Source organism: Bombina bombina, chromosome 3, assembly GCF_027579735.1.
Source record: "Bombina bombina isolate aBomBom1 chromosome 3, aBomBom1.pri, whole genome shotgun sequence".
In the NCBI taxonomy this organism is placed as follows: Eukaryota; Metazoa; Chordata; class Amphibia; order Anura; family Bombinatoridae; genus Bombina; species Bombina bombina.
In genome coordinates this window covers 1,026,573,408-1,026,600,495 of record NC_069501.1, presented here as the reverse complement: position 1 = coordinate 1,026,600,495, position 27,088 = coordinate 1,026,573,408, and the positions used below count along the sequence as shown (strand labels likewise).

Sequence of the window (27,088 nt, the reverse complement as noted above, 5' to 3'; positions counted from 1 at the left end):
AGAATTATTAAAGCTGTTAAAGGATCAGCTCCACTGAAAGCTACAAGGCTTACAAAAATGAGAGAGGGGCCCATATCTGATATGGAAAAATTGCAAATGACATGAATTGAGAATTAGACTCAGAAGTGAATCCCTCTGAGCACACTGACTATCACTGCTAAAGCACTAAGCTTATTCCAAATGCTTAAAGAAAAAGCAGGGCCTGACTACAATGTTGAGCTTAGTGCTAGTTCTGGGTGGTTCAAGCACTTCAAACAACGTTTTTCACTGCATAATGTGAAAGTGAGTGGTGAGTCTGCAAGTGCTGAGAGCAAGGCTGCAGAAGAGTTTGTTGAAACCCTTGATAAGCTAATTGTAGAAGGAGATTATTTGCCCCAGCACATTTTTAATGTGGATAAACTGCATTTTTCTGGAAACGAATGCCTGAGAGAACCTTCATCCATAAGGATACTAAATAAATGCCAGGCTTTAAGGCTTTTAAAGACAGAGTGACTGTGTTAGGAGGCAAAGTTGCTGGCTACAAATGAAAGCATTTTGTTATTTGGCACAGTGAAAACCCTAGCACCTTACCTGTTTATTACAGGTCCAATAGAAAGTCCTGAATGACACAAGTGCTTTTCCAGGATTCCCTTGATTGCTATGCCAGGGAAATGGAGAAGTACTGCCTACAATAAGGCAATACCTTTCTAGATTGTAATGATTATAGACAATGCTCCAGGATATCCCCCTTTCATTGGTGACCTTCACAGCAACATCAAAGTGGTGTTTCTCCCACCAAACACCACCTCTTTAATCCAGCCAATGGATCAGGGGGTCATTTCAGTTTTCAAGGCCTACTACCTGAGGAAGACCTTTGCCCAGGCTATTGCTGCAACTGATAACACCGACAAGACACTGATGTAGTTCTGGAAGGAATTCAACATATACCACTGCATAAAGAACCTTGCTTGGGCCTGGGATGATGTGGCCACAAAATGCATGAAAGGAATATGGAAATAAATACTGAAGCGGTATGTGCAGGATGTGAAAGGTTTTGAAACAGATGAGGAGGTTTTAAAGATGAAAAGAAATGTTGTTGAAATGGCAAACAGCCTGAACCTTGACATAGATGAGGAGGATATTGAAGACCTCCTAGAGGTGTTACCTGAGGAGCTCACTAATGAAGAGTTGCTTGAGCTAGAGAGAATACTGAAGATGCAAGGGAAAATCCTGAATTTATTACAGTGGAATACTATGAGGAAGCAGTGATGGGGGTGATCTTGCTCTTCTTAGTTAAATTGTGTGTTAAAACAAAAAAAGTTTAAAAAGAGTAAAGGTTAAAATTAAAAAGAAGTTTACAGAGTAGCCTAAGTTAGGATTATGTACAGTACCTACTGTTCCCGACTGTAAAAAAAAAGTATTTGTTGCACATACAGTTGCACAGTTTACATAACATACAGTATCTTGTACCAGCCTACAGACTATGTTAGCCCTGCAAGCTCGAATTGCGGTAAGTACAGATTACATATTACACATTGCCCTGTACTTTGCTAACTATGTATATAGCACTTTATATAGGTTGTTCGCACAACGTCCAAATTACTCAGGTATTCTCACAGCCTGTGACAAGAAGCAGTGCTCACTCGGATCTGTAATGTTGCCTACTTCTTTACAGATGTATCATTTGCTTGGAGTTAGAGTGGATGGTACATCGTGAGCTTTACATTTTTTGCTTTTTTTACACAGTTTTACAGTTACACAAAATATATTTCTCCAACATTGGTGTGTCCGGTCCACGGCGTCATCCTTACTTGTGGGATATTCTCTTCCCCAACAGGAAATGGCAAAGAGTCCCAGCAAAGCTGGTCACATGATCCCTCCTAGGCTCCGCCCACCCCAGTCATTCTCTTTGCCGTTGCACAGGCAACATCTCCACGGAGATGGTTAAGAGTTTTTTGGTGTTTAAATGTAGTTTTTATTCTTCTATCAAGTGTTTGTTATTTTAAAATAGTGCTGGTATGTACTATTTACTCTGAAACAGAAAAGGATGAAGATTTCTGTTTGTAAGAGGAAGATGATTTTAGCAGACAGTAACTAAAATCGGTTGCTGTTTCCACATAGGACTGTTGAGATGAAGTAACTTCAGTTGGGGGAAACAGTTAGCAGACTTTTCTGCTTAAGGTATGACTAGCCATATTTCTAACAAGACTGTGTAATGCTGGAAGGCTGTCATTTCCCCTCATGGGGACCGGTAAGCCATTTTCTTAGTCAAAAACAAACAGAATAAAGGGCTTATTATGGGCTAAAAAACTGGTAGACATTTTTATGGGCTAAATCGATTGCTTTATTTGTGCATATTATTCAGATTTAGGCTAATAATTGGCATTTATAATCTTGGGGAACGTTTATAAAACGGCAGGCACTGTATTGGACACCTTTTTCAGTCAGGGGGCCTTTCTAGTCATAGACTGAGCCTCATTTTCGCACCATTAATGCGCAGTTGTTTTTTGAGAGCAGGGCATGCAGATGCATGTGTGAGGATCTAAGAATCTCTGAAAAAGCTTTTAGAAGGCGTCATTTGGTATCGTATTCCCCTCAGGGATTGGTTGGGTCTTAGCAAAGACTATATCTGGGACTGTATAGGGGTTAAATTTAAAAACGGCTCCGGTTCCGTTATTTTAAGGGTTAAAGCTCTGAAATTTGGTGTGCAATACTTTTAAGGCTTTAAGACACTGTGGTGAAAATTTGGTAATTTTTGAACAATTCCTTCATACTTTTTCACATATTCAGTAATAAAGTGTTTTCTGTTTGAAATTTAAAGTGACAGTAACGGTTTTATTTTAAAACGTTTTTTGTGCTTTGTTGACAAGTTTAAGCCTGTTTAACATGTCTGTACCTTCAGATAAGCTATGTTCTATATGTATGAAAGCCAATGTGTCTCCCCATTTAAATTTATGTGATAATTGTGCCATAGCGTCCAAACAAAGTAAGGACAGTACTGCCACAAATAATGATATTGCCCAAGATGATTCCTCAAATGAGGGGAGTAAACATGATAGTACATCATCTCCTACTGTGTCTACACCAGTTTTGCCCATGCAGGAGGCCCCTAGTACATCTAGTGCGCCAATACTTATTACCATTCAACAATTAACGGCTGTAATGGATAACTCCATAGCAAATCTTTTATCCAAAATGCCTACTTATCAGAGAAAGCGCGATTGCTCTGTTTTAAACACTGAGGAGCAAGAGGACGCTGATGATAATTGTTCTGTCATACCCTCACACCAATCTGAAGGGGCCATGAGGGAGGTTTTGTCTGAGGGAGAAATTTCAGATTCAGGAAAAATTTCTCATCAAGCTGAACCTGATGTTGTGACATTTAAATTTAAATTAGAACATCTCCGCGTACTGCTTAAGGAGGTGTTATCTACTCTGGATGATTGTGACAATTTGGTCATTCCAGAGAAATTATGCAAGATGGACAGGTTCCTAGAGGTTCCGGTGCCCCCCGACGCTTTTCCTATACCCAAGCGGGTGGCGGACATAGTAAATAAAGAGTGGGAAAAGCCCGGCATACCTTTTGTTCCTCCCCCTATATTTAAGAAATTATTTCCTATGGTCGACCCCAGAAAGGACTTATGGCAGACAGTCCCCAAGGTCGAGGGGGCAGTTTCTACTCTAAACAAACGCACTACTATTCCTATCGAAGATAGTTGTGCTTTCAAAGATCCTATGGATAAAAAATTGGAAGGTTTGCTTAAAAAGATTTTTGTACAGCAAGGTTACCTTCTACAACCAATTTCATGCATTGTTCCTGTCACTACGGCAGCGTGGTTCTGGTTCAAGGAACTAGAAAAGTCGCTCAGTAGAGAAACTCCATATGAGGAGGTTATGGACAGAGTTCACGCACTTAAATTGGCTAACTCTTTTATTTTAGATGCCGCTTTGCAATTAGCAAAATTAGCGGCGAAAAATTCAGGGTTTGCTATCGTGGCGCGCAGAGCGCTTTGGCTAAAGTCTTGGTCAGCGGATGTGTCATCCAAGACAAAATTGCTTAACATTCCTTTCAAAGGTAAAACTTTATTTGGACCTGATTTGAAAGAGATTATTTCAGACATCACTGGGGGAAAGGGCCACGCCCTTCCACAGGATAGGTCTTTTAAGGCTAAAAATAAACCTAATTTTTGTCCCTTTCGCAGAAATGGACCAGCCTCTAATTCTGCATCCTCTAAGCAAGAGGGTAATGCCTCACAACCCAAACCAGCCTGGAAACCAATGCAAGGCTGGAACAAGGGTAAGCAGGCCAAGAAGCCTGCCACTGCTAACAAAACAGCATGAAGGAGTAGCCCCCGATCCGGGACCGGATCTGGTGGGGGGCAGACTTTCTCTCTTTGCTCAGGCTTGGGCAAGAGATGTTCAGGATCCTTGGGCGCTAGAAATAGTTTCTCAAGGTTATCTCCTGGAATTCAAGGAACTACCCCCAAGGGGAAGGTTCCACAAGTCTCACTTATCCTCAAACCAAATAAAGAGACAGGCATTCTTACATTGTGTAGAAGACCTGTTAAGGATGGGAGTGATACACCCAGTTCCAATAAAGGAACAAGGAATGGGATTTTATTCCAATCTGTTAGTAGTTCCCAAAAAAGAGGGAACGTTCAGACCAATTTTGGATTTGAAGATCCTAAACAAATTTCTCAGGGTACCATCGTTCAAAATGGAAACCATTCGAACGATTCTACCCACCATCCAGGAAAGTCAATTTATGACTACCGTGGATCTAAAGGATGCGTACCTACATATCCCTATCCACAAGGAACATCATCAGTTCCTAAGGTTCGCTTTTCTGGACAAACATTACCAGTTTGTGGCTCTTCCATTCGGATTAGCCACTGCTCCAAGGATTTTCACAAAGGTGCTAGGGTCCCTTCTAGCGGTTCTAAGACCAAGGGGCATTGCAGTAGTACCTTACTTGGACGACATTCTAATACAAGCGTCGTCCCTGTCAAAGGCAAAGGCTCATACGGACATCGTTCTAGCCTTTCTCACATCTCACGGATGGAAGGTGAACAAAGAAAAGAGTTCTCTGTCCCCGTCAACAAGAGTTCCCTTCGTGGGAACAATAATAGATTCCTTAGAAATGAGGATTTTTCTGACAGAGGTCAGAAAATCAAAACTTCTAAGCTCTTGTCAAGTGCTTCATTCTGTTCCTCGTCCTTCCATAGCGCAGTGCATGGAAGTAATAGGATTGATGGTTGCAACAATGGACATAGTTCCTTTTGCACGAATTCATCTAAGACCATTACAACTGTGCATGCTCAAACAGTGGAATGGGGATTATACAGACTTGTCTCCAATGATTCAAGTAGATCAAAAGACCAGAGATTCACTCCGTTGGTGGCTGACCCTGGACCATCTGTCTCAGGGAATGAGCTTCCGCAGGCCAGAGTGGGTCATTGTCACGACCGACGCCAGTTTAGTGGGCTGGGGTGCGGTCTGGGAATCCCTGAAAGCTCAGGGTCTATGGTCTCGGGAGGAGTCTCTTCTCCCGATAAACATTCTGGAACTGAGAGCGATATTCAATGCTCTCAGAGCTTGGCCTCAACTAGCAAAGGCCAAATTCATAAGGTTCCAATCAGACAACATGACGACTGTTGCTTATATCAATCATCAAGGGGGAACAAAGAGTTCCCTGGCGATGAAAGAAGTGACCAAAATAATTCAATGGGCGGAGGATCACTCCTGCCACTTGTCTGCGATCCACATCCCAGGAGTGGAAAATTGGGAAGCGGATTTTCTGAGTCGTCAGACATTTCATCCGGGGGAGTGGGAACTCCATCCGGAAATCTTTGCCCAAATAACTCAATTATGGGGCATTCCAGACATGGATCTGATGGCGTCTCGTCAGAACTTCAAGGTTCCTTGCTACGGGTCCAGATCCAGGGATCCCAAGGCGACTCTAGTAGATGCACTAGTAGCACCTTGGACTTTCAACCTAGCTTACGTATTCCCACCGTTTCCTCTCATTCCCAGGCTGATAGCCAGGATCAATCAGGAGAGGGCCTCGGTGATCTTGATAGCTCCTGCGTGGCCACGCAGGACTTGGTATGCAGACCTGGTGAATATGTCATCGGCTCCACCATGGAAGCTACCTTTGAGACAGGACCTTCTTGTTCAAGGTCCATTCGAACACCCAAATCTGGTCTCCCTCCAACTGACGGCTTGGAGATTGAACGCTTGATTCTATCAAAGCGTGGGTTTTCAGATTCGGTGATAGATACTCTGGTTCAGGCCAGAAAACCTGTAACTAGAAAAATTTACCATAAAATATGGAAAAAATATATCTGTTGGTGTGAATCCAAAGGATTCCCATGGAATAAGATAAAAATTCCTAAGATTCTCTCCTTTCTTCAAGAAGGTTTGGAGAAAGGATTATCTGCAAGTTCTCTAAAGGGACAGATCTCTGCTTTATCGGTCTTACTACACAAAAGACTGGCAGCTGTGCCAGATGTTCAAGCTTTTGTTCAGGCTCTGGTTAGGATCAAGCCTGTTTACAGACCTTTGACTCCTCCCTGGAGTCTAAATCTAGTTCTTTCAGTTCTTCAAGGGGTTCCGTTTGAACCCTTACATTCCATAGATATTAAGTTACTATCTTGGAAAGTTTTGTTTTTGGTTGCAATTTCTTCTGCTAGAAGAGTTTCAGAGTTATCTGCTCTGCAGTGTTCTCCTCCTTATCTGGTGTTCCATGCAGATAAGGTGGTTTTGCGTACTAAGCCTGGTTTTCTTCCTAAAGTTGTTTCTAACAAAAATATTAACCAGGAGATAGTTGTACCTTCTTTGTGTCCGAATCCAGTTTCAAAGAAGGAACGTTTGTTACACAATTTGGACGTTGTCCGTGCTCTAAAGTTCTATTTAGAGGCTACTAAAGATTTCAGACAAACATCTTCCTTGTTTGTTGTTTATTCTGGTAAAAGGAGAGGTCTAAAAGCGACTTCTACCTCTCTTTCCTTTTGGCATAAAAGCATTATCCGATTGGCTTATGAGACTGCCGGACGGCAGCCTCCTGAAAGAATCACAGCTCACTCCACTAGGGCTGTGGCTTCCACATGGGCCTTCAAGAACGAGGCTTCTGTTGATCAGATATGTAAGGCAGCGACTTGGTCTTCACTGCACACTTTTGCCAAATTTTACAAATTTGATACTTTTGCTTCTTCGGAGGCTATTTTTGGGAGAAAGGTTTTGCAAGCTGTGGTGCCTTCCGTTTATTTGACCTGATTTGCTCCCTCCCTTCATCCGTGTCCTAAAGCTTTGGTATTGGTTCCCACAAGTAAGGATGACGCCGTGGACCGGACACACCAATGTTTGAGAAAACAGAATTTATGCTTACCTGATAAATTACTTTCTCCAACGGTGTGTCCGGTCCACGGCCCGCCCTGGTTTTTTAATCAGGTCTGATGAATTATTTTCTCTAACTACAGTCACCACGGTACCATATGGTTTCTCCTATATATATTTCCTCCTGTCCGTCGGTCGAATGACTGGGGTGGGCGGAGCCTAGGAGGGATCATGTGACCAGCTTTGCTGGGACTCTTTGCCATTTCCTGTTGGGGAAGAGAATATCCCACAAGTAAGGATGACGCCGTGGACCGGACACACCGTTGGAGAAAGTAATTTATCAGGTAAGCATAAATTCTGTTTTTTTAAAAAACCGAAACAATAATATATAGCAATGCAGCTGCTACACAAATGTACATCTCCTGCTTTGTATCATGCTCCCTAACCAGAAGCACTTTATACAGTTGTCAAAACAGTTGACAACACCTCATTGCTATGTAAATGCACACTTGCTCTGTCATTGGCTGTGAGAATATTTGTGTTCCAAGATGGCCGTGCCCAGTACAAAGAGGCGGAGTTTCACTGTAAAATAACTTTTCAGGGGTTAAATTAGTAGCACGGCTTTAAAGAGAGCTGCAGCAACAGGAGGCAAAGCAATACCATAGTGAGAATCAGCCATTCTAGAGTAGTTGTGCCCAGCAGTTTAATGGCCCTTTTAAACTACAGGTGGCAATTGCCTGAGTGACCACATAGGAATAATTTCATATAAAGCAATAGCTTTTGTTTTCCACTCATCTACCACCCCTGCTGAGGACAATTAGGGACACATATAAAACAGGTGTTCTAACAGAACAGCAAACATATCAGATCAGCAAACGGAAGTGACGTTCCGTTTGCTAATCTGACCGCAAATACCGCACATGCGATCCTCCGCGTCATCGCATTCCGATCCCGGCACGTCACAAATTACTATGTTTGTTATTCTGATAGAACATAGGCAATAAAAACAAAATTTATTCTTACCTGATAAATGTATTTATTTCTTGACACGATGAGTCCACGGATCATCTAATTACTATTGGGATATATCACTCCTGCCCAGCAGGAGGCAGCAAAGAGCACCACCGCAAAGCTGTTAAATATCACCTCCCTTCCCTCCCACCCCAGTCATTCGACTGAAGTAAAGGAGAGAAAGGAAGTAACAAGGTGCAGAGGTGTCTGAAGTTTATAACATACCAACCACCTGTCTTAAGAACACGGCGGGCTGTGGACTCATCGTGTCAAGAAATAAATAAATTTATCAGTAAGCATACATTTTGTTTTCTTTCTAATGACACGATGAGTCCACTGATCATCTAATTACTATTGGGAATCAATACCCAAGCTAGAGGACACAGATGATAAGGGAGGGACAAGACAGGGAACCTAAACGGAAGGCACCACTGCTTGAAGAACCTTTCTCCCAAAAGCGGCCTCAGCCGAGGCAAAAGTGTCAAATTTATAGAATTTTGAAAAAGTGTGAAGAGAGGACCAAGTTGCAGCCTTGCAAATCTGTTCCACAGAAGCTTCATTTTTAAATGCCCATGAGGAAGCAACAGCCCTCGTGGAATGAGCCGTAACTCTCTCTGGAGGATGCTGTCAAGCAGTTTCATAGGCAAAACGTATGATACTCTTCAGCCAAAAAAGAAAGAGAAGTAGCCGTAGCTTTCTGTCCCTTACGTTTTCCCGAGAAAACCACAAACAAGGCAGAAGACTGACTAAAATCCTTAGTCCCCTGTAAGTAAAATTTTAGAGCACGTACCATGTCTAAATTGTGCAGAAGCCGTTCCTTCTGAGAAGAAGGATTAGGACACAACGAAGGAACAACAATCTCCTGATTAATATTCCGGTCAGAAACTACTTTAGGTAGAAACCCTAATTTTGTACGTAAAACTACCTTATCCGAATAAAAAATAAGGTAAGGAGAATTATACTGTAATGCCGAAAGCTCCGACACTCTGCGAGCAGAAGAAATGGCAGCAAGAAACAAAACTTTCCAAGATAACTTAATATCTAAGGAATGCATAGGCTCAAACGGAGCCCCTTGAAGAACTTTAAGAACTAAATTAAGACTCAAGGAAGGAGTAACTGGTTTGAACACAGGCCTGATCCTGAACACAGGCCTGACAAAAAGATTGCACGTCTGGTACGTCCACCAGACGTTTATGTAACAAAATAGACAAGGCAGATATTTGACCCTTTAGGGAACTTGCCGATAATCCTTTCTCCAAACCTTCTTGGAGAAATGACAGAATTCTAGGAATCCTAACTCTACTCCAAGAGGTAGCCCTTGGATTCACACCAATAGAGATATTTACGCCATATCTTATGGTAAATCTTTCTAGTTACAGGCTTACGAGCCTGAATCCTGGTCACAATGACCGATTCAGAAAAGCCCCACTTGGATAAAATTAAGCGTTTAATCTCCAAGCAGTTAGCTTCAGAGAAACTAGATTTGGGTGAAGGAAGGGCCCTTGAATTAGAAGGTCCTTCCTCAATGGAAGTCTCCAAGGTGGAAGAGACGACATGTCCACCAGATCTGCATACCAAATCCTGCGAGGCCAAGACGGTACAATGAGGATCACTGACGCCCTTTCCTGCTTGATTCGAGCAATGACCCGAGGAAGAAGAGCGAACGGATGAAATAGGTATGCAAGACTGAAATTCCTCGGAAGCTTGGCATTCTGTTGAGATGCCATGAGATCCAATTCCGGCTGACCCCGTTTGAGAATCAGGCTGGAAAACACTTCCGGATGGAGTTCCCACTCCCCCGGGTGAAAAGTCTGTCTGCACAGGAAGTCCGCCTCCCAGTTGTCCACCCCTGGCATGTGGATTGCAGACAGATAGCAAGAGAGAGTCTCCGCCCACCGAATTATCTTGGCTACCTCTGTCATTGCTAAGGAACTCTGCGTTCCTCCCTGATGATTGATGTAAGCCACTGAAGTTATGTTGTCAGACTGGAACCTGATAAACTTGGCCAAGGCTAACTGGGGCCAAGCCAGAAGACCATTGAAGATCGCTCTCAGCTCCAGAATGTTTATAGGAAGAACAGACTCTGACTGAGTCCAAACTACCTGAGCCTTTAGGGAGCCCCAGACTGCTCACCATCCAAGAAGGGTGGCATCTGTTGTCACAATCACCCAGGAGGGTCTGCGAAAGCAGATTCCCTGGGAGAGATGATCCTGAGACAACCACCATTGAAGAGAATCCCTTGTCTCCTGCTCCAGTAGAATTTGTGGAGACAAATCCGCATAATCTCCGTTCCACTGACTGAGCATGTTTAACTGCAGAGGTGGAAACGAGCGAACGGGATGATGTCCATTGCCACCACCATCAGCCCGATTACCTCCATGCACTGAGCCTCTGATGGCCGAGGAGCGGACTGAAGAGCTAGGCAAGAATCGAAAATCTTTGATTTCCTGACTTCTGTCAGAAAAATCTTCATTGATAGGGAATCTATTATGGTTCCCAAGAAGGTTACCCTTGCATTTGGAACTAAGGAACTCTTTTCCAAATTTATCTTCCATCCGTGGGATTGTAGGAAAGATAACATTTCCGTGTGGGACCTTGCTTCTTGAATGGATGCCGCCTGGACCAGGATGTCGTCCAGATAGGGCGCCACTGCAATGCCCCGTAATCGGAGCACCGCCAACAGGGATCCCAGAACCTTTGAGAAAATTCTGGGAGCTGTGGCAAGACCGAAAGAAAGAGCCACAAATTAGAAGTGTTTGTCTAGAAAAGCAAACCTTAGAAACTTGTGATGATCCCTGTAAATGGGAACATGCAGGTACGCGTCATTTAAATCCACTGTTGTCATCATAAATTGACCCTCCTGGACCAAAGGAAGAATGGAACGAATAGTTTCCATCTTGAAAGACAGTACTCTGAGAAATTTGTTTAGACTCTTGAGATCTAAAATTGGTCTGAAGGTTCCCTCTTTTTTGGGAACCACGAACAGATTGGAATAAAAACCCAGACCCAGTTCCTGCATCGGAACAGTAACTATCACTCCCAGGTTGGAGAGGTCTCTTACACAGTGTAGGAACGCCTCTCTTTTTGTCTGGTCTACAGATAATCTTGAAAGCAGAAACCTGCCTCTGGGAGGAAAACTTTTGAACTCTAGTTTGTATCTCTGGGACACTTTGTCTACTGCCCAGGGATCCTGAACATCTCGACTCCAAGACTGAGCTAAGAAGGAAAGTCTGCCCCCTACAAGACCCGGTCCCGGATCGGGGGCAGGCCCTTCAAGCTGTCTTTTATTCAACAGCAAGCTTCTTGGAGTGTTTTCCCTTATTCCAAGACTGATTGGGTCCCCAGGAAGATTTAGACTGATCTTGCTTGGAAGAGGAAGCGGAAGAATTTCTCTTGAAATTTCGAAAGGAACGAAAATTACTCTGAAGTCCCTTTTGCTTGTTTCTCTTATCCTGAGGGAGAAGGTGACCCTTTCCTCCCGTAATATCAGAGATTATTTCCGTCAAGCCCGGTCCAAACAAGGTCTTTCCCTTGTAAGGAATCTCTAAAAGTTTAGACTTAGATGACACATCCGCAGACCACGGTTTTAACCGTAAGACTCTGTGGGCTAGAACAGCAAAACCTGATATTTTTGCTCCCAGTTTAATAACCTGAAGGGAAGCATTGGTAATAAAGGAATTGGCTAACTTAAGAGCTTTTATCCTATGTCTGTTCTGATAGCATCAGATAACGCATCAAACCAATATGCCGCCGCGCTAGTGATGGTAGTAATGTACACTGCAGGTTGCCATTGTCACCCTTGGTGTACATACTGTACATCTTCTTGAATAACCCCTCTAATTTTTTATCCATAGGATCCTTAAAGGCACAACTATCCTCTATGGTTATAGTAGTTCTCTTGGCCAGAGTGGAGACTGCCCCTTCCACCTTGGGTACTGTTTGCCAAGACTCCTTGATAGAGTCCGCTATGGGAAACATCTTTTTAAATATAGGGGATGGAGAAGAGGGGATACCCGGTCTCTCCCATTCCTTAGCAATGATCTCAGTAGCCCGATCTGGTACAGGAAAAACCTCCACCAAGGAAGGTACATCAAAATATTTGTTTAGTTTACTGGATTTCTTAGGATTAACTACGACCGTGGTGACGCTGTCGTCCAGTGTAGCTAAAACCTGCTTGAGCAACAGACGGAGGTGTTCTAGCTTAAACCTGAAAGATACAACTTCAGTATCAGCAAGAGGAATTGCACTGTCAGAGTCTGAAATTTCACCTTCAGATGCTACCGAAGTATCCTCCTCCTCAGGCTTCTGGGAGGGGACATTCGAAATAGCAACAACTGCGTCAGAAACCTCGCTTACTGAATGTTTGTTTTTCCTCTTACACTTTCCCTGCAACATGGGGAAAGCAGACAACGCATCAGAAACTACAGAAGACATGAGAGAAGCGATGTCTTGCAACGTAACCCCAGAAGGAGTTAGAGAGGAAGCGCAGGGCACTGCTTGTGTGGGCGGTAAACTTTGGGACTCATGAGGAGAAAGCTGCGGCATATATTGAACATCATCTGCCTTGGAACATGTTGGCTCAGAAAACAGTCTATCCCTATAATTTAAAGTCCTCTCAATACATGAGGAACAGAAAGGGATTGGTGGTTCCACATTGGCATTAAAACACAAAGAGCAAGTGACATTTTGCAAAGCCTCTTGGTCCATTCTGACTTACAATGGAACAAATTAGCAATAAAAAATTCAATTTTTTAATAACAAATTAAATAGGATAAAAAACCAAAAACCGTTACTATCACTTTAAATTTTAAACTGCAACTTTTTTACTCAAAACTGCAGAATGTGGTATGGAGCTAAATAAGAGAAAATAAATACACCTCTACACCTCAGCTCTATGCTGAGGTGCCTACCTGCCCTGCAACACCGGAGTTTAATCCATTTTAGCAGCCAAACTATCAGGACTCCAGCAGCAAACGATATTAGTCGAGTTCCGGTCCTAGAATCGCATGTTTTCAAGAAACCATGCGTATCTAGGCAGCCCCTTGAAACTCTGTCTCCTCCGCTCTCAGAAGTAAGGAAAATGTTGCACAATGCTGAGATTACCGCCTCACTTAGCTCGGCCCTTCATGGGCGTCTCAAAATAACAATCTCCCAGTCAGTATATTTACTTAAAGTTAAACCGCCGGGAGAAGTGGAACCGCCAGAGTCTAAATATGAAGCAGCTATCTCAGCCCCAGTGCCTGCATAAAAATGCTGTCAGAGTCCTCTCCAGTCTAATGTCCCATATGAAAATAAAGTGCCTTGCATTAAAATGGCCCCTTCCTTTCTTTTACATACTCTTTGAAAATAAAGTGACCACTTTTTCTGAGTTACTTGTCTTCCCAGAAATACATAAAGTTAGCACTTACCTCACAAGTCTGCCCAACAACAAGGCAGCTCATCAGGTTTGAGAGGTCCTCTCCCTCACATAGCCCTGTGGATAAAAGATAAGGTTTGAGTAATCCTATTCAGACTATCAGGATTAGGGCAGCATAAATTACATGGGAGGCGCAGTGAGAATTATGTCCCACAAATTCCCATTGTTCTAAAGCCACCACTGCCCTACTGAAGAGACTGATGTGGACTACGGCTACACCCTAGAACAAAGCAGCAAAATCTTGTACTACTCAAAAAATAACAAACTCTTAATTGAAGAATCTTTTTTAACACCTACTTTACCACTTCCTTGCTCTAACATAGGCAAAGAGAATGACTAGGGTGGGAGGGAAGAGAGGTGATATTTAACAACAGCTTTGCTGTGGTGCTCTTTGCCGCCTCCTGCTGGGCAGGAATGATATATCCCAATAGTAATTAGATGATCTGTGAACTCATTGTGTCATTAGAAAGAAATACTCTGTGCAAACAAGGCTCTGTGGAACATAGGATTGTTAAAGTAGTTACTTAACAGGGTTTCCACACAACCTTTTTTGTACTTTCTTTTATTGTCTATTTTATATCTGTCCCTAATTGTCCTCAGCAGGAGAGAGGAAACTGTAGTTTAAACATGGCTGCTCCCATTACTTTACAGATACTAATGTACTTTATAGAAACTAAATATTTATACAACTAGTATTACTAATTATACTAAATGCATTTACATATTATTCTAAGGCTAACCTTTGCTTTGAATATATCATATATATAGCCTGTATTTACTCATTTATATTCCTCATGTGGTTTGGTTTTCTGCCATACTTGTAACAACTTGAAAAGGCAAAGCAAAACGGTCATATATTTTGCTCCTACACATTAAAAATATATATATATATATTAGCAAACTAGGAGAAACTACTTCAGCAAATACTGCTTTGAATTATGTGCATTAACAAGGGGCTAGAGACCACTATCTGTTGCACTACAAATTTTCAGGAAGACATGTTTTATCCATTTCAAGTGTAGTCTTTACTTATTTTTATTGGTGTACAGTAGAAACTTAAGAATGTGACTTCATGATTGTTTATTTTTATAATGAAAATGGCCATTTAAGTGTCCTGCGATTTACATTTGAAATGCACCATGGTTTTTACATTACATTTATATTAGAAAAACTGGTTATTATATTGTGTCACATCTTATACATCACAAATGTTGTAGAGATAGAGATTACAAGAGAAGTCTGTCTTGTTGTCTACAAAACCTGTTATTTCCACTTGTGTATTCTTAAAGGGACAGTCAAGTCCAAAAAAAACTTTCATTTTTCAAATAGGGCATGTAATTTTAAACAACTTTCCAATTTACTTTTATCAACAATTTTGGTTTGTTCTCTTGGTATTCTAGTTGAAAGCAAACCTAGGAAGACTCATATGATAATTTCTAAGCCTTTGAAGGCCGCCTCTATTTTATTTACTTTTCACAGCAGGGGAGAGCAAGCTCATGTAGGCCATATAGATAGCATTGTGATCACCCCCGTGGCTAGTGGCAGACACTGCACTAATTGGCTAAAATGCAAGTCAATAGATAATAACTAAAAGTCATGTGATTAGGGGCGGTCAGAAGATGCTTAGATACAAGTTAGTCACAGAAGTAAAAAGTCTATTAAGATAACAGTGTTGGTTTTGCAAAACTGGGGAATGGGTAATAAAGGGATTGTCTATCTCTTTAAACAGCAAAAATTCTGGTGTTGACTGTCCCTTTAACTAAGCAATAAAAGTGGCTACAAAGTGCACCTTTAACATTTACAAACCAATGTTATTTATTGTGATAAAGGACCACTCAATGCAGAAGAATTACATAATTAACAAGTAGAGTATAAAAAGACAATGCAATAGCCCTTACTCTGAATTTCAAATAAGCAGTAAAAAAAAATGTTCTCACAAATTCTTTTCTCCCATTCTCCAGCCCCCTGTATCATGTGACAGGCATCAGCCAATCACAAACTAGTATATGTATACCCTGTGTCAGTGTCAGTGCTTAGTTAACACACTGTACACACTGTGATATACAAGTTAGAGAGAAATTAGATTGATTAGAATATCAATTCAGAGAAACAGTCAGCTGTAATAATGATTGACTGCAACATTTAAAACTGTACATCTTAGCAGATAAACCTTACCATAGATGAACAATACTTGTATATGTTTTTAGAAAATTAGATAAAGCATGTTAGCCTTTAGTGTAGAAGAAAAACTTATTAGATTATGAATTACTACCCCAGTGGGTGCAGGTTTATCATTAGGCTCATAGCCACACCTCTCCTGCACCTATGTAAATTGGCAGGTGGTACCTTCAGTCAGATCTATATCACCCATCCCCTTGAAGTTAGCAGAGCGTGCTTTGCACTCTACTTAGTCTAACTTCAAAAGGCTATGCATATATGGGCCTGAAGGCTAACATGCTTATTGGATAAAGAGTGCAAATGATTTCTAAGCACTCAGGGAAAAAGTTTTTTATTTAGAGAAAGAGAAGCAATTAACCAGTTTCTTTTTCATTATTGTAAAAGTAAGAAATTTTCATTAATTTTTTTTTTTTTCTAATTATTCTATAATCAAGCGATGCATTTTGTTATCAAAACTTTTAGACCGTGGTAAAGGCAAATCTGCTGCTTTATTTCAAAGTTTACCAAGGACTGTTATGGTTTTTTGAATCATGGGAAGCCTCAAATTTTCATGTTTGGTTCTATATTGATAGAGGAGAAAATATAGGACTAAGTTGTAGAAGATGTACCCTCTGCACCCTTGATGTTTTTTTTTCTGATGAACTTTTTAAGGATCTAGAACGACCTTGACTGTTAGACATTTAACGGTCTTCAGGACTAGAGATGTCAGTTTTAGATAAAGACATATCTCTTATATTAGAGATGGAAAATGCTTTTAGGGGAAATTGCATATTTGTAACTATTTTCTAGAAAATATTTTTTAACTAAAATGTTGGAAACATTGAATTGGCTCTTGAGAAATATATCTTCTAGAAGAACAAAAATGTTTAATCATCTCTGTGGGTGATGTTCAAGAGTTCTGATTTTGAGAGGTTTAGTTGAAAGTTGGATAGTTTTCCATACCCCCTGTTCTATGAGTAGTGCAGGGAGTGAAGTCTGTAGGTCAGTTAGGGTTAGGAGGATGTCGTCTGCATATAGTGCCAGTTTATATTCAATTGATTGTATAAGGAGGCCTTTTATCTGAGAGTTATTTCTGATTTTATTTGCTAGTACTTCTATTGTAAGGGTGACTAGTATAGGGGCATGTCAAATGAGTCAAACAGAATGTTGGTTTTAACTTTCGATGTGGGGTTGGAGTAAATAGAAAAAACTTTGTCTAAGAATCCTTTGCCAAAATTCATTGACGATAATGTGGCTTTGAGGAATCCTCCGTACACTCTATGATCATTGTTGTTGTGGGCACATGTGATTAGTTGACTTATCTTAAGGGTGTTGTCCCTTGCTTCTCTGCCTGGCATAAATCCCACTTGAAAAATTTTAATGTCTGTATTTAAAAGAGATATTAGACAGAGATTTTCAGGCTTGGTAGGAGGTTTGCCCGGTTTGGGCAATACTGTAATGTGTGCCTCAAGCATATTTTTTAGGGAATCCCTCACTGTTTTCTATATTTTTAAATAGGTTAGTCAGGTGCAATACTATTGTCTGTGGGAATGTTTTATAGTATTTTGTGTTAAGACCGTCTGGCCCGAGACTTTTCCCTGTGGCGAGGTTTTTGATGGCCTTGGCCACCTCTTCTGTAGTGATGTGTAGTTCTAATGAGAATGCTTCCTCTTTCGTGAGTCTGGGTAGATTCTGGGTAGATGTTTCTGAAAGATATGTTGAGAGGTGCATGCTATTTATGTGCAGTTCTGTATCTGTGTGCGTAGGGTGTTTGTCTTTTAGGTTGTATAGTGCAGAGTAATATTTGCGAAAAGTTTCAGCTATTATGAAGCTGTCGTGTATAGTACCATGTTTGTCTTGAAGTGAGAGTGTACATAGGTTTTCAGTTGTTTTTCGTCTAAGAGCTCTATCTAATAAGCAGCCTGATTTATTCCTGTGTTCATAAAAGTGTTGTATTAAGGCCAGTGCTTGTCCCTATTCTATTTGTACTAACTGTTGTAACTCTAAGTTTTTGTGTTAGTTGTTTTGTGTGACCGGCGTTTGTCGGGTGCAGTTTGTGAAGGTGTTCTAAAGCCTTTATGTCGTTGAGAAGAGATTGATATTTTCCTTTGTTAATTTTTTGTATTCTAGCCTTGTGTTTGATAAATTCCCCCCCTGATCACACATTTGTGTGCTTCCCATACTGTGATGTTCCGAATGTGCTCTGTTACATTAAATTGAAAATATTCAATTAAAGATTTGTTTATTTCTATTTTGACCAAGTGGTCTTCCAGCAGGAGGTCATCCAACTTCCACGGGAATGGGATTGTAGGTGTTTCCATTCTAGTGTCCAAAGCACAGGGGCATGATCTGACCACATAATGGGCATTATTTTGATTTTTCTACCAATGTTAGACCTTGGGGGGGGGGGGTCCAATAAGAAATAATTTTCACTTTACTGTCTCAGATGGGCTCAGAAACCTTTAGTTATACAACTGTTTGTTTTTTTCTTCCAAGCTGTGGTATTAATTTCTTATGGGATTTACCCATAGTTTTAGGAACATTGATAACCTCTCTTTTTTTAACCACTGCTGAATACATCTGTTTTCCATCTAAAGGGGAGGAGAGTCCACGTCTGCATTCATTACTTTTGGTAATAAAGAACCTGGCCACCAGGAGGAGGCAAAGACAACCCAGCAAAAGGCTTAAATACCTCCCCCACTCCCCTCATCCCCCAGTCATTCTTTGCCTTTCGTCACAGGAGGAGAAGTGCCGAAGATTCTGAGTTGTCTCTTATGGAGGGGAAGTACTCTTCGGGAATGGGACTGGAGTTTTAAGTAGTCCTGTCAGCCTCTCAGTGAGAGCATAGATGAAAGTTAGAGTCCGAAGATGCAGGGAGAGTCCTTCTGCGAAACCATCCCGACTCATTTTAACAGCTCCACAAGCAATCAGCGTTGAAGAGTTTCGCTGCATGCTTTCTGCACTCAAGTCCATGTCAGGGGCGATGCTTCTACCTGTTACACTTGAAGGGCAGTGTTCCTGTTCCACGGCATTGATTCTGGTAAGATTGTTTCATTTTTTATACACAATGATAAAACAGAGACAGGGTCACAGTGTGGCGCCTTTTATCTTATGGAATCAAGGGTTAATATTCCTAGTAAGGGGATTATTGGACAGGGGGGGTTTATACATAATATTGTTTATTGTGTTATTGCTGTGTTATGTGCGAGATGTGGCTCTGGCAATGGTGGAACTTCAGGTTGACTTCCTGGAGTATTTGCATGGCCGGTTTTGGCGCATTTTCTCCTTAATGCAGGGGCGGTCCTGCGAGGCATCCCAGGTTACCGGGTGTGTCAGTCTCCACTTCCTCTGTTGATCAGCGGCATAGGAGACAAAGTGGTTTCTGTAGTCCAGGTCATAGGAGGTGGTGAGTGCCCCGGCCATTGGAGGATATAAAGGTGCCTATTTATTCAGCTGGTCTAGTCCATAATAAAAGCGCAAGCTATGGAGGACTCTGACGCGTTAAAGGGCACTCCCTCTTTAACAAAGTCTCATTCCTTTGTTTATTGTGAGGAGGTTCTTGTAGATCGGCCTGCTCAACTATGTTCCACATGCCTTGATAAAGTTGTGACATCTAAAACTCTAGTACTACTGAGCCGTCCACCTCTGAGGATTCTCCGTCCCATGAGGTGCGTTCCCTGCTTTCATCTCCCGAGTGCACATGCCTCGCCCCAGGGTCCAACCATTACTCCTACGGGAGAGATTCGTTGGCCGTCAGATTTTGCGGATCAACTGCAAACGGCGGAATCAAAAGTGATCCATGCCTTACCACATTCTGCTAAGCGTAAGCGTAGGGCATATCATGGCGGCCCTACCCAAGCATTGTCTACGCCTGTAAGGCGTGTAAGAATGTTTATAGGAGAAATGCATGCAATCTTTGCCACTCAGTCTCACACCACACCTTAGACTCTTAAACAAAGAGAGTCAGGACTTAGCTCATCGACATGAGGGGACTTAAGAGAAGTCAGGAAGGAAATAGAAACAACCAATAGTGTGTAAGATAGCATTAGTAATAACACACATCATAATGAGAAGTATAACCTAAAGTGCACAACCAATTAAACTCCCATTAGATAGAAATAACTTAGATGCAGAGAGATATGAGAACAAGAAGTAATGTGTGTTAGAAATTAGTTAGGTTTAGCACAGCAGTACTTTCAGAATGTCCATTGCTAGAAAACACTTATAGTGCAGGGGTTCCTGAGAGCTACCCAGCTGGGGATGTTATTCCCTAATGAGAAAGTCAGTTTTCCAATAAGAAGTAAGCAGTTATGCTGTAGGGCTGACTTAACAGAAACAAATGCCTGCTGTTGGAGAGTTGCTTGTAGCGGCACCGCTATAGTAAACAAGCATAGAAAATATAACTAGGTAACAGAAAGAGTGAAAGCTCCACTCAGAGATGTGTAATTGAAATTATAAGAGAGCCTTACTCACTGATCCTGCGTGCTTAAGAGATGGTCCGGCAAGTAGTATCTAGTTGTGAGTATTCAGGTATGCAGCGTGGAGCTCCGGTGCCAGATCCTGTGAGACTGTTGTTTAGAAGACGCTCAGTGTGTCTGCAGCGTGCAGAGAGCGTTACTGGTAAGTGCTGGGAAGTGAAACTGCTGGCTTCTCAGTGTGCTGCAGCTTCAGGTGTCAGTGAAAGTAATCTGATCCCTCTGAGCAGCAAGTGCTGTGAACACAGCGTTTTGGCAGAAACAAGTAACTAAAGATTTTGGCAACAGTGTTGCAAACAGATTCAAGCTGAAAAAAGCTGAAATGTAACAGCTAAAATAAGCACAGTATAATTCACTTGTATTTGGCTAAGCTAGATTCAGCCTGTTATGCCTTCAACTACAAATTACTTAGCACTGAGGCAGGAAAGGGAGGAGACTTATATAACCTTGCCTTGCATATCCTTAAAGAGACAGTCCATAACGTTACAACGCCTATGAAAATATCAGAGGCGTTATACAATGACAAAGCCCACTGCGACTCTTCTGGAGCAACCTTCGATTTCTAAGCTTGTTAAGGTATACGAGGACAGGGTGTGGTGCCTCAGACCTTCCCGGTTCCTGTTAAGATGGCTAATATTATTAAGAATGAATGGGAGCGATTCGGTTCTTCCTTTTCCCCTTCTTCCTTTAAGAAACTGTTCCACGTTCCGGACTCTCAGCTCGAGCTGTGAGGGACTGTGAGGGACTGTACCTAAGGTTAATTGGTGTTATCTCTACACTTGCAAAGCGGACAACTATGCCTCTCGAGGATAGTTTGTCGTTTAAAGAGCCCATGGATAAAAAGTTGGAAAACATGTTAAGGAAAATGTTTCAGCACACTGGGTTTGTTTTTCAACCGGCAGCGGCTGTAGCTGCGGTTTCCGGAGCTGTAACATATTGGTGTTAATCCCTGTGTGATATGGTCAAGAGGGAGACTTCCATCGACAAGATACAGGATAAGATAAAGGCGTTGAAGGTCGCCAATTCTTCACTTGTGACGCCAATATGCAAATTATTCCCCTGAACACAAAGGTTTCAGGATTCTCCGTTTTAGCTCGCAGGGCTCTTTGGCTAAAGTCTTGGTCTGCGGACATGATCTCTGTTGAGGCTGTTGTCCCTGCCTTTTCAAGGAAAGATTCTGTTTGGTCCAGGATTGGATTCGATCATATCCACGGTTACGGGAGGCAAGGGAGCTTTCCTACAGAAGGATAAGAAGGCTAAGCCTAAAGGATCTACTTTTCATCCCTTTCGCACAGACAAGGCCCAGCGCCAGCAGCCCGTCGCAAAAGCGGATCAGTCCAAGAGAACTTGGAAACATGCTAAGTCTTGGAACAAGTCCAAGCAGAACAAGAAGCCCGCAGAGACTAAATTGTCATGAAGGGGCGGCCCCCTACCGGTCTCCGTACCAAGTAGGGGGCAGATTTCTCTCTTCTCTGAAGCATGGTTGCAGGACGTTCAGGACCCTTGGGTTCTGGAGGTTGTTGCCCAGGGTTACAGGATAGGGTTCAGGTCCCATCCGCCCAGGGGCAGATTCCTCCTGTCAAACTTGTCTTCAAGACTGGAAAAGAGAGGCCTTTCTAGAATGTGTGAGGGATCTCTCCTCTCTAGGTGTTATCGTACCAGTACCCTGAACAGAAAGGGGTATAGGGTACTATTCAAATCTCTTTGTGGTTCCAAAGAAGGAGGGCACGTTCCGCCCGATTCTGAACCTAAAGTGTTTAAACAAGTTTCTGGCTGTTCCATCGTTCAAAATTGAAACAATCAGATCTATTCTGCCCCTAGTTCAAGAGGGACATTTGATGACGACAATAGACTTGAAGGATGCTTCATGTTCCAATTCACAGGGACCACTTCAAGTTCCTAAGATTTGCGTTTCTGGACCAACACTTCCAGTTTGTGGCCCTTCCCTTCAGTCTGGCGACGGCCCCGAGAGTCTTCACGAAGGTTCTGGGGGCGCTTCTTGCAGTGGCCAGATCCGGGGGCATTGCTGTGGCGCCCTATTTGAACGACATCCTAGTCCAGGCGCTGTTGTTCAGCCTCAGAGAGGATCATTCGAGAGCTTTTCTTTCTTGCTCCAATCACACGGTTGGAAGATCAACTCAGGAAAGAGTTCCCTGGTTCCCAGCAACAGGGTGGAGTTCCTGGGCACAATAATAGACTCTGTCCATGAAAATCTTTCTCACAGAGCAACAACGCAGGAAGATTGCATCCACCTGTCTTTCCCTTCAGTCCTCCTCAAGCCCTTCGGTGGCTCAGTGTATGGAGATGATCAGGCTCATGGTTTTCAGCATAGACGTCATCCCTTTCGCCAGGTTCCATCTCAGACCTCTTCAATTGTGCATGTTGAGACAATGGAACAGCGATCATTCAGATCTATCACAGTGGATATCCATGGATGCTCGGACTAGGGACTCCCTCTCTTGGTGGATCCGTCCGGAGCATCTGTCCCTGCGAGACCTGTCCTGGGAGATTGTGACCACGGACGTGAGTCTGGCAGGATTGGGAGCTGTTTGGGGTGCCAGAATGGCACAAGGAAAATGGTCCCGGGAGGAGTCTCTCCTTCCTATAAATATTCTGGAACTTCGAGCAATTTACAACGCTCTGAGGGCGTGGCCTCTTCTGGGGTCATTCAGCTTCATCAGATATCAGACCGACAACATTACCTCGGTGGCTTACATCAACCATCAGGGGGGAACAAGGAGCTCCCTGGCAATGAGGGAGGTGTCTCGGATTTTGGAGTGGGCGGAGTCCCACAGCTGCTTGCTCTCAGCGATCCACATTCCAGGTGTGGACAACTGGGAAGCAAACTTTCTCAGCAGGCAATCCTATCCGGGAGAATGGTCTCTTCACCCCGAAGTGTTTGCCGAGATTTTTCTCAGATGGGGAACGCCGGAGATAGATTTCATGGCTTCCAGACTCAATTGCAAGCTACCCCGATACGGGTCAAGGTCGAGGGATCCCCAGGCAGAGCTGATAGGTGCCTTGGGGATTGAACCTAGCTTACATTTTTCCACAGTTACCACTTCTACCTCGTGTAGTGGCACGCATCAAGCAGGAGCGAGCTTCGGCCATCCTGATTGCACCGCCGTGGACGTGGTTTGCGGATCTGGTGGGGATGTCGTCCTCTCGGCCATTGAGATTACCTTGTCGCAGGGATCTGCTGGAACAGGGTCCCTTTCAACATCAAAATCTTGTTTCTCTGAAGCTGACTGCGTGGAGATTGAATGCTTAGTCTTAGCCAAGAGAGGTTTTTCTGAAAGTGTGAATGACACTCTAGTTCAGGCAAGGAAGCCAGTCACTCGTTGCAACTACCATAAGTTGTGCAGGACTTACTTGTCCTGGTGTGAGAAGCACGGATATCCTCGGCACAAGGTGAAGGTATCCAGGATTCTGTCTTTTCTCCAAGAAGGTTTGGAGAAGGGTCTTGCCTCCAGTTCCTTGAAGGGACAGATTTCAGCATTATCAGTTTTGTTGCACAGAAGAAGGCTCGCTGAGTTTCCTGACATTTAATCTTTTGTTCAGGCTCTGTCTAGAATCAGGCCTGTCTTTAGGCAGTCTGTTCCTCCATGGAGCTTAAACTTGGTCCTTAAGGTATTGCAGAGGGTTCCGTTTGAGCGTATGCATTCTATTGACATTAAGATTCTGTCTTGGAAGGTTCTCTTCCTGTTGGCTATTGCATCGGCACGCAGAGTATCTGAGCTGGCTGCTTTGCAATTCGAGCCTCCTTATCTGTTTTTTCATGCGGATAAGGCTGTTCTTCGCACTGGTTTGGGGTTTCTTCCCAAGGTGGTGTCTAATCGTAACCTCAATCAGCAAATAATTGTTCCTTCTTTGTGTCCTAACCCTTCTTCTTCCAAAGAGAGGTTACTTCATAATCTGGATGTGGTTCGTGCCTTGAAGTTCTATCTTCAGGCTACGAAGGATTTCAGACAGTCTACATCTCTTTTTGTGGTGTATTCCGGGAAGCGCAAGGGGCAGAGGGCGTCTTCTACCTCTTTGTCCTTTTGGTTGAGGAGCTTGATTCGTTTGGCCTATGAGTCAGCGAGACATAAGTCTTCCGTAGTGGATCACGGCTCATTCAACTAGAGCTCTGGCTTCGTCTTGGGCCTTCAAGAATGAGGCCTCTATAGAGCAGATTTGTAAGGCGGCTACCTGGTCCTCCTTACACACTTTTACAAAGTTTTATAAATTTTATGTTTTTGCTTCTGCGGAAACTGTTTTTGGGAGAAAGGTTTTACAGGCTGTGGTGCCCTCAGATTAGGGTTTGCCTTTTTACCCTCCCGGTTTCATTCAGTGTCCTCTAAAGCTTGGGTATATGTTTCCCAAAAGTAATGAATCAAGCTGTGGACTCTCCTCCCCTTTAGATGGAAAACATAAATTATGCTTACCTGATAATTTTGTTTCCATAGTGGGGAGTAGAGTACACGGTGGGCGGACCTAAATTTAATTTATCTTCTGGCACCATTTATACCCTGATATTTCTCCTACTGTTCCTTGTTCCCTCGGCAGAATGACTGGGGGATGAGGGAAGTGGGGGAGGTATTTAATCCTTTGGCTGGGGTGTCTTTGCCTCCTCCTGGTGGCCAGTTTCTTTATTCCCAAAAGGAATGAATAAAGCTGTGGACTCTTCTCTCCACGATGGAAATAAAATTATCAGGTAAGCATAATTTTATGTTTTTTAAGCTTCTAGTGAGGCCTATCCAATTTCATAATTTATCACTATGTTTTTCTGTTATTCTGCCTGCCATTATACCCTACTACTTGGTAAATCTTTGGTGAGTGCTACAAGGATGAACCAAGATATCAGAACTTAAATCATACATGGCAAAATTCCCATATCATAGCTCAGTTACCAAGTAGAACTACTTTTATTACTGCTTTATATTGAAGATGGTTTGTTGTATGAATGGGTTCAGCCTTACACCCATCTGAAAAGATAATGCTTCACACTTTGGGTTTCTGTCTATTAAAAGTCCAGTATTCACTGTTAACCAATGGAACTTTAGGTAAGGTAAGTGTGCTTTTGTTTCAGTTTTTTAAAAGTATTAATTGTATATTTCTGTGAATGATATCCCATATAATTTACAAATTTGGTCTCCTAATTTGTTTAAGCATTTCATATTTATGTAAAGTAATTGCTGGAAAAAAATAGTTGTATCTTTATTATTGATGCAGTTTACATCTGAGACTATATTTTGACTTTATGATTTAATGGCTGTGTTGTAGTTTGTAGACCACTGTGCATGGGTTTGTTAAAAACATGCTGCTATAAATAATTTAAAAGCCTGCCGTCTTCATTATCCTATACACAAGATTAATGTCTAATGCTTCTACATATAATATTGTTATAATGATAACAATTTCTCTTGTTTTCTTTTGTTAGGCTTGGCAATGCTTGGTTGCCCTGGGAGTTTCGTTCCTCGAGTGCGGCCAGACGGTAAGCATCCATCAAATAATGCTTACAGAAGATCATCCTGAGTCTCCTATTAATAGCTAAGAGAACAAAGTCTTTCTCGGTATGGCAAGTAGCCATCAGAGCCAGTGTGTTTCTATGGTTTACTGTGTGAACATGACAAAAATGTATGTGCAATTTGCACAGCGGATACTGCTTTTTTGTATAAATTTATTGGCATGTAGTTTATTTGTGCCCATATTCTTTATTCAGTTACAATGTTAGATGTCATATGTGGACACAGCTTTGTCCTAAAATGAAAACCCATGAAAATGAGATGCTTTCAGATGTCCTTACATGATTTTTCAGATTTTAAAAAAAAATGGTTTTATTACTACATTAATAACCAGTTCATTTCAATATAGTGTTAATTTACACCATCTGACATAATGATAATCATTTCAGTTCCACTTTGTTCCTTTGTGTAAAATTGGAAAAATGATCTGTTGCGAATTAGTATTTACCTCTTGCCACACAAATTTATAATACTTTAAGGGGTATTCACAAAACGTGAAACGGGGTGTGTTTTTTACATACATGATAAACTGTAAAAACATCTTACAAGCTATCATTTGTTCTCATTAAATCTAATTCTGCACCTTTCATCTGACACATTATACAAATATAATAGGTCCTAACATTACAATAATAAACTAAACTCGGCAATGACAATATAAATCTAAAGAAGGATTTAGTTGAGAAGTAACTAACTAAAGTAACCTAGGACTCTTTTGTAATGTTCCAATAAATATTAACCCAGCTAAAAGTGAATGTAAATTTTGATGCTAAAGTGCCCGGTTTTTAAAAATTCGATTAAAAACAGGGGCACTTTAATTCATCAAAATTTACATTTCACTCCTGTTGTGAAAAAACGTACCTTTTAATCTTGACAGCAGCCCCAGCTTCCTCCACCCATCGCAAAGCCTCTTCCTGGAATGAGGAATCCGGCTTCCTCCAATCTCGGTATTGGATCAGACACTGATTCCCCCGGGTGGGAGCCGTGATTGGAGGATGACCTATCCATCATTTCTGACATCAGAAATGGCTTGCAACGACCGGAGGAAGCTGGAGCTGCTGTCAAGATTAAAGGGTAATGTTCTTTTTACAACACAAGTGAAATGTAAATTTTGATGAATTAAAGAACACCTGTTTTTAATTTTTTTTTTTTTTTAAATTGGGCACTTTAGCATCAAAATTTACATTCACTTTAAGTTTCTTGTAAGA

At 42.1% G+C, this 27,088-nt stretch overlaps 1 protein-coding gene across 3 annotated transcripts in view; it reads left to right on the top strand.

The window, feature by feature from the left end:
- The window catches only part of SLC11A2 (solute carrier family 11 member 2), a 192,752-nt gene extending 166,704 nt beyond the window's left edge, over nt 1-26,048 (top strand). For all 3 annotated transcript variants that reach the window (XM_053708216.1, XM_053708217.1, XM_053708218.1), the window contains exon 16: nt 25,796-26,048. In XM_053708216.1, the coding sequence (XP_053564191.1) occupies nt 25,796-25,909 (114 nt within the window). In that variant the 3' untranslated portion in view covers nt 25,910-26,048. The remainder of the gene's footprint in view (nt 1-25,795) is intronic.
- The last annotated feature ends 1,040 nt before the right edge of the window (nt 26,049-27,088 follow it).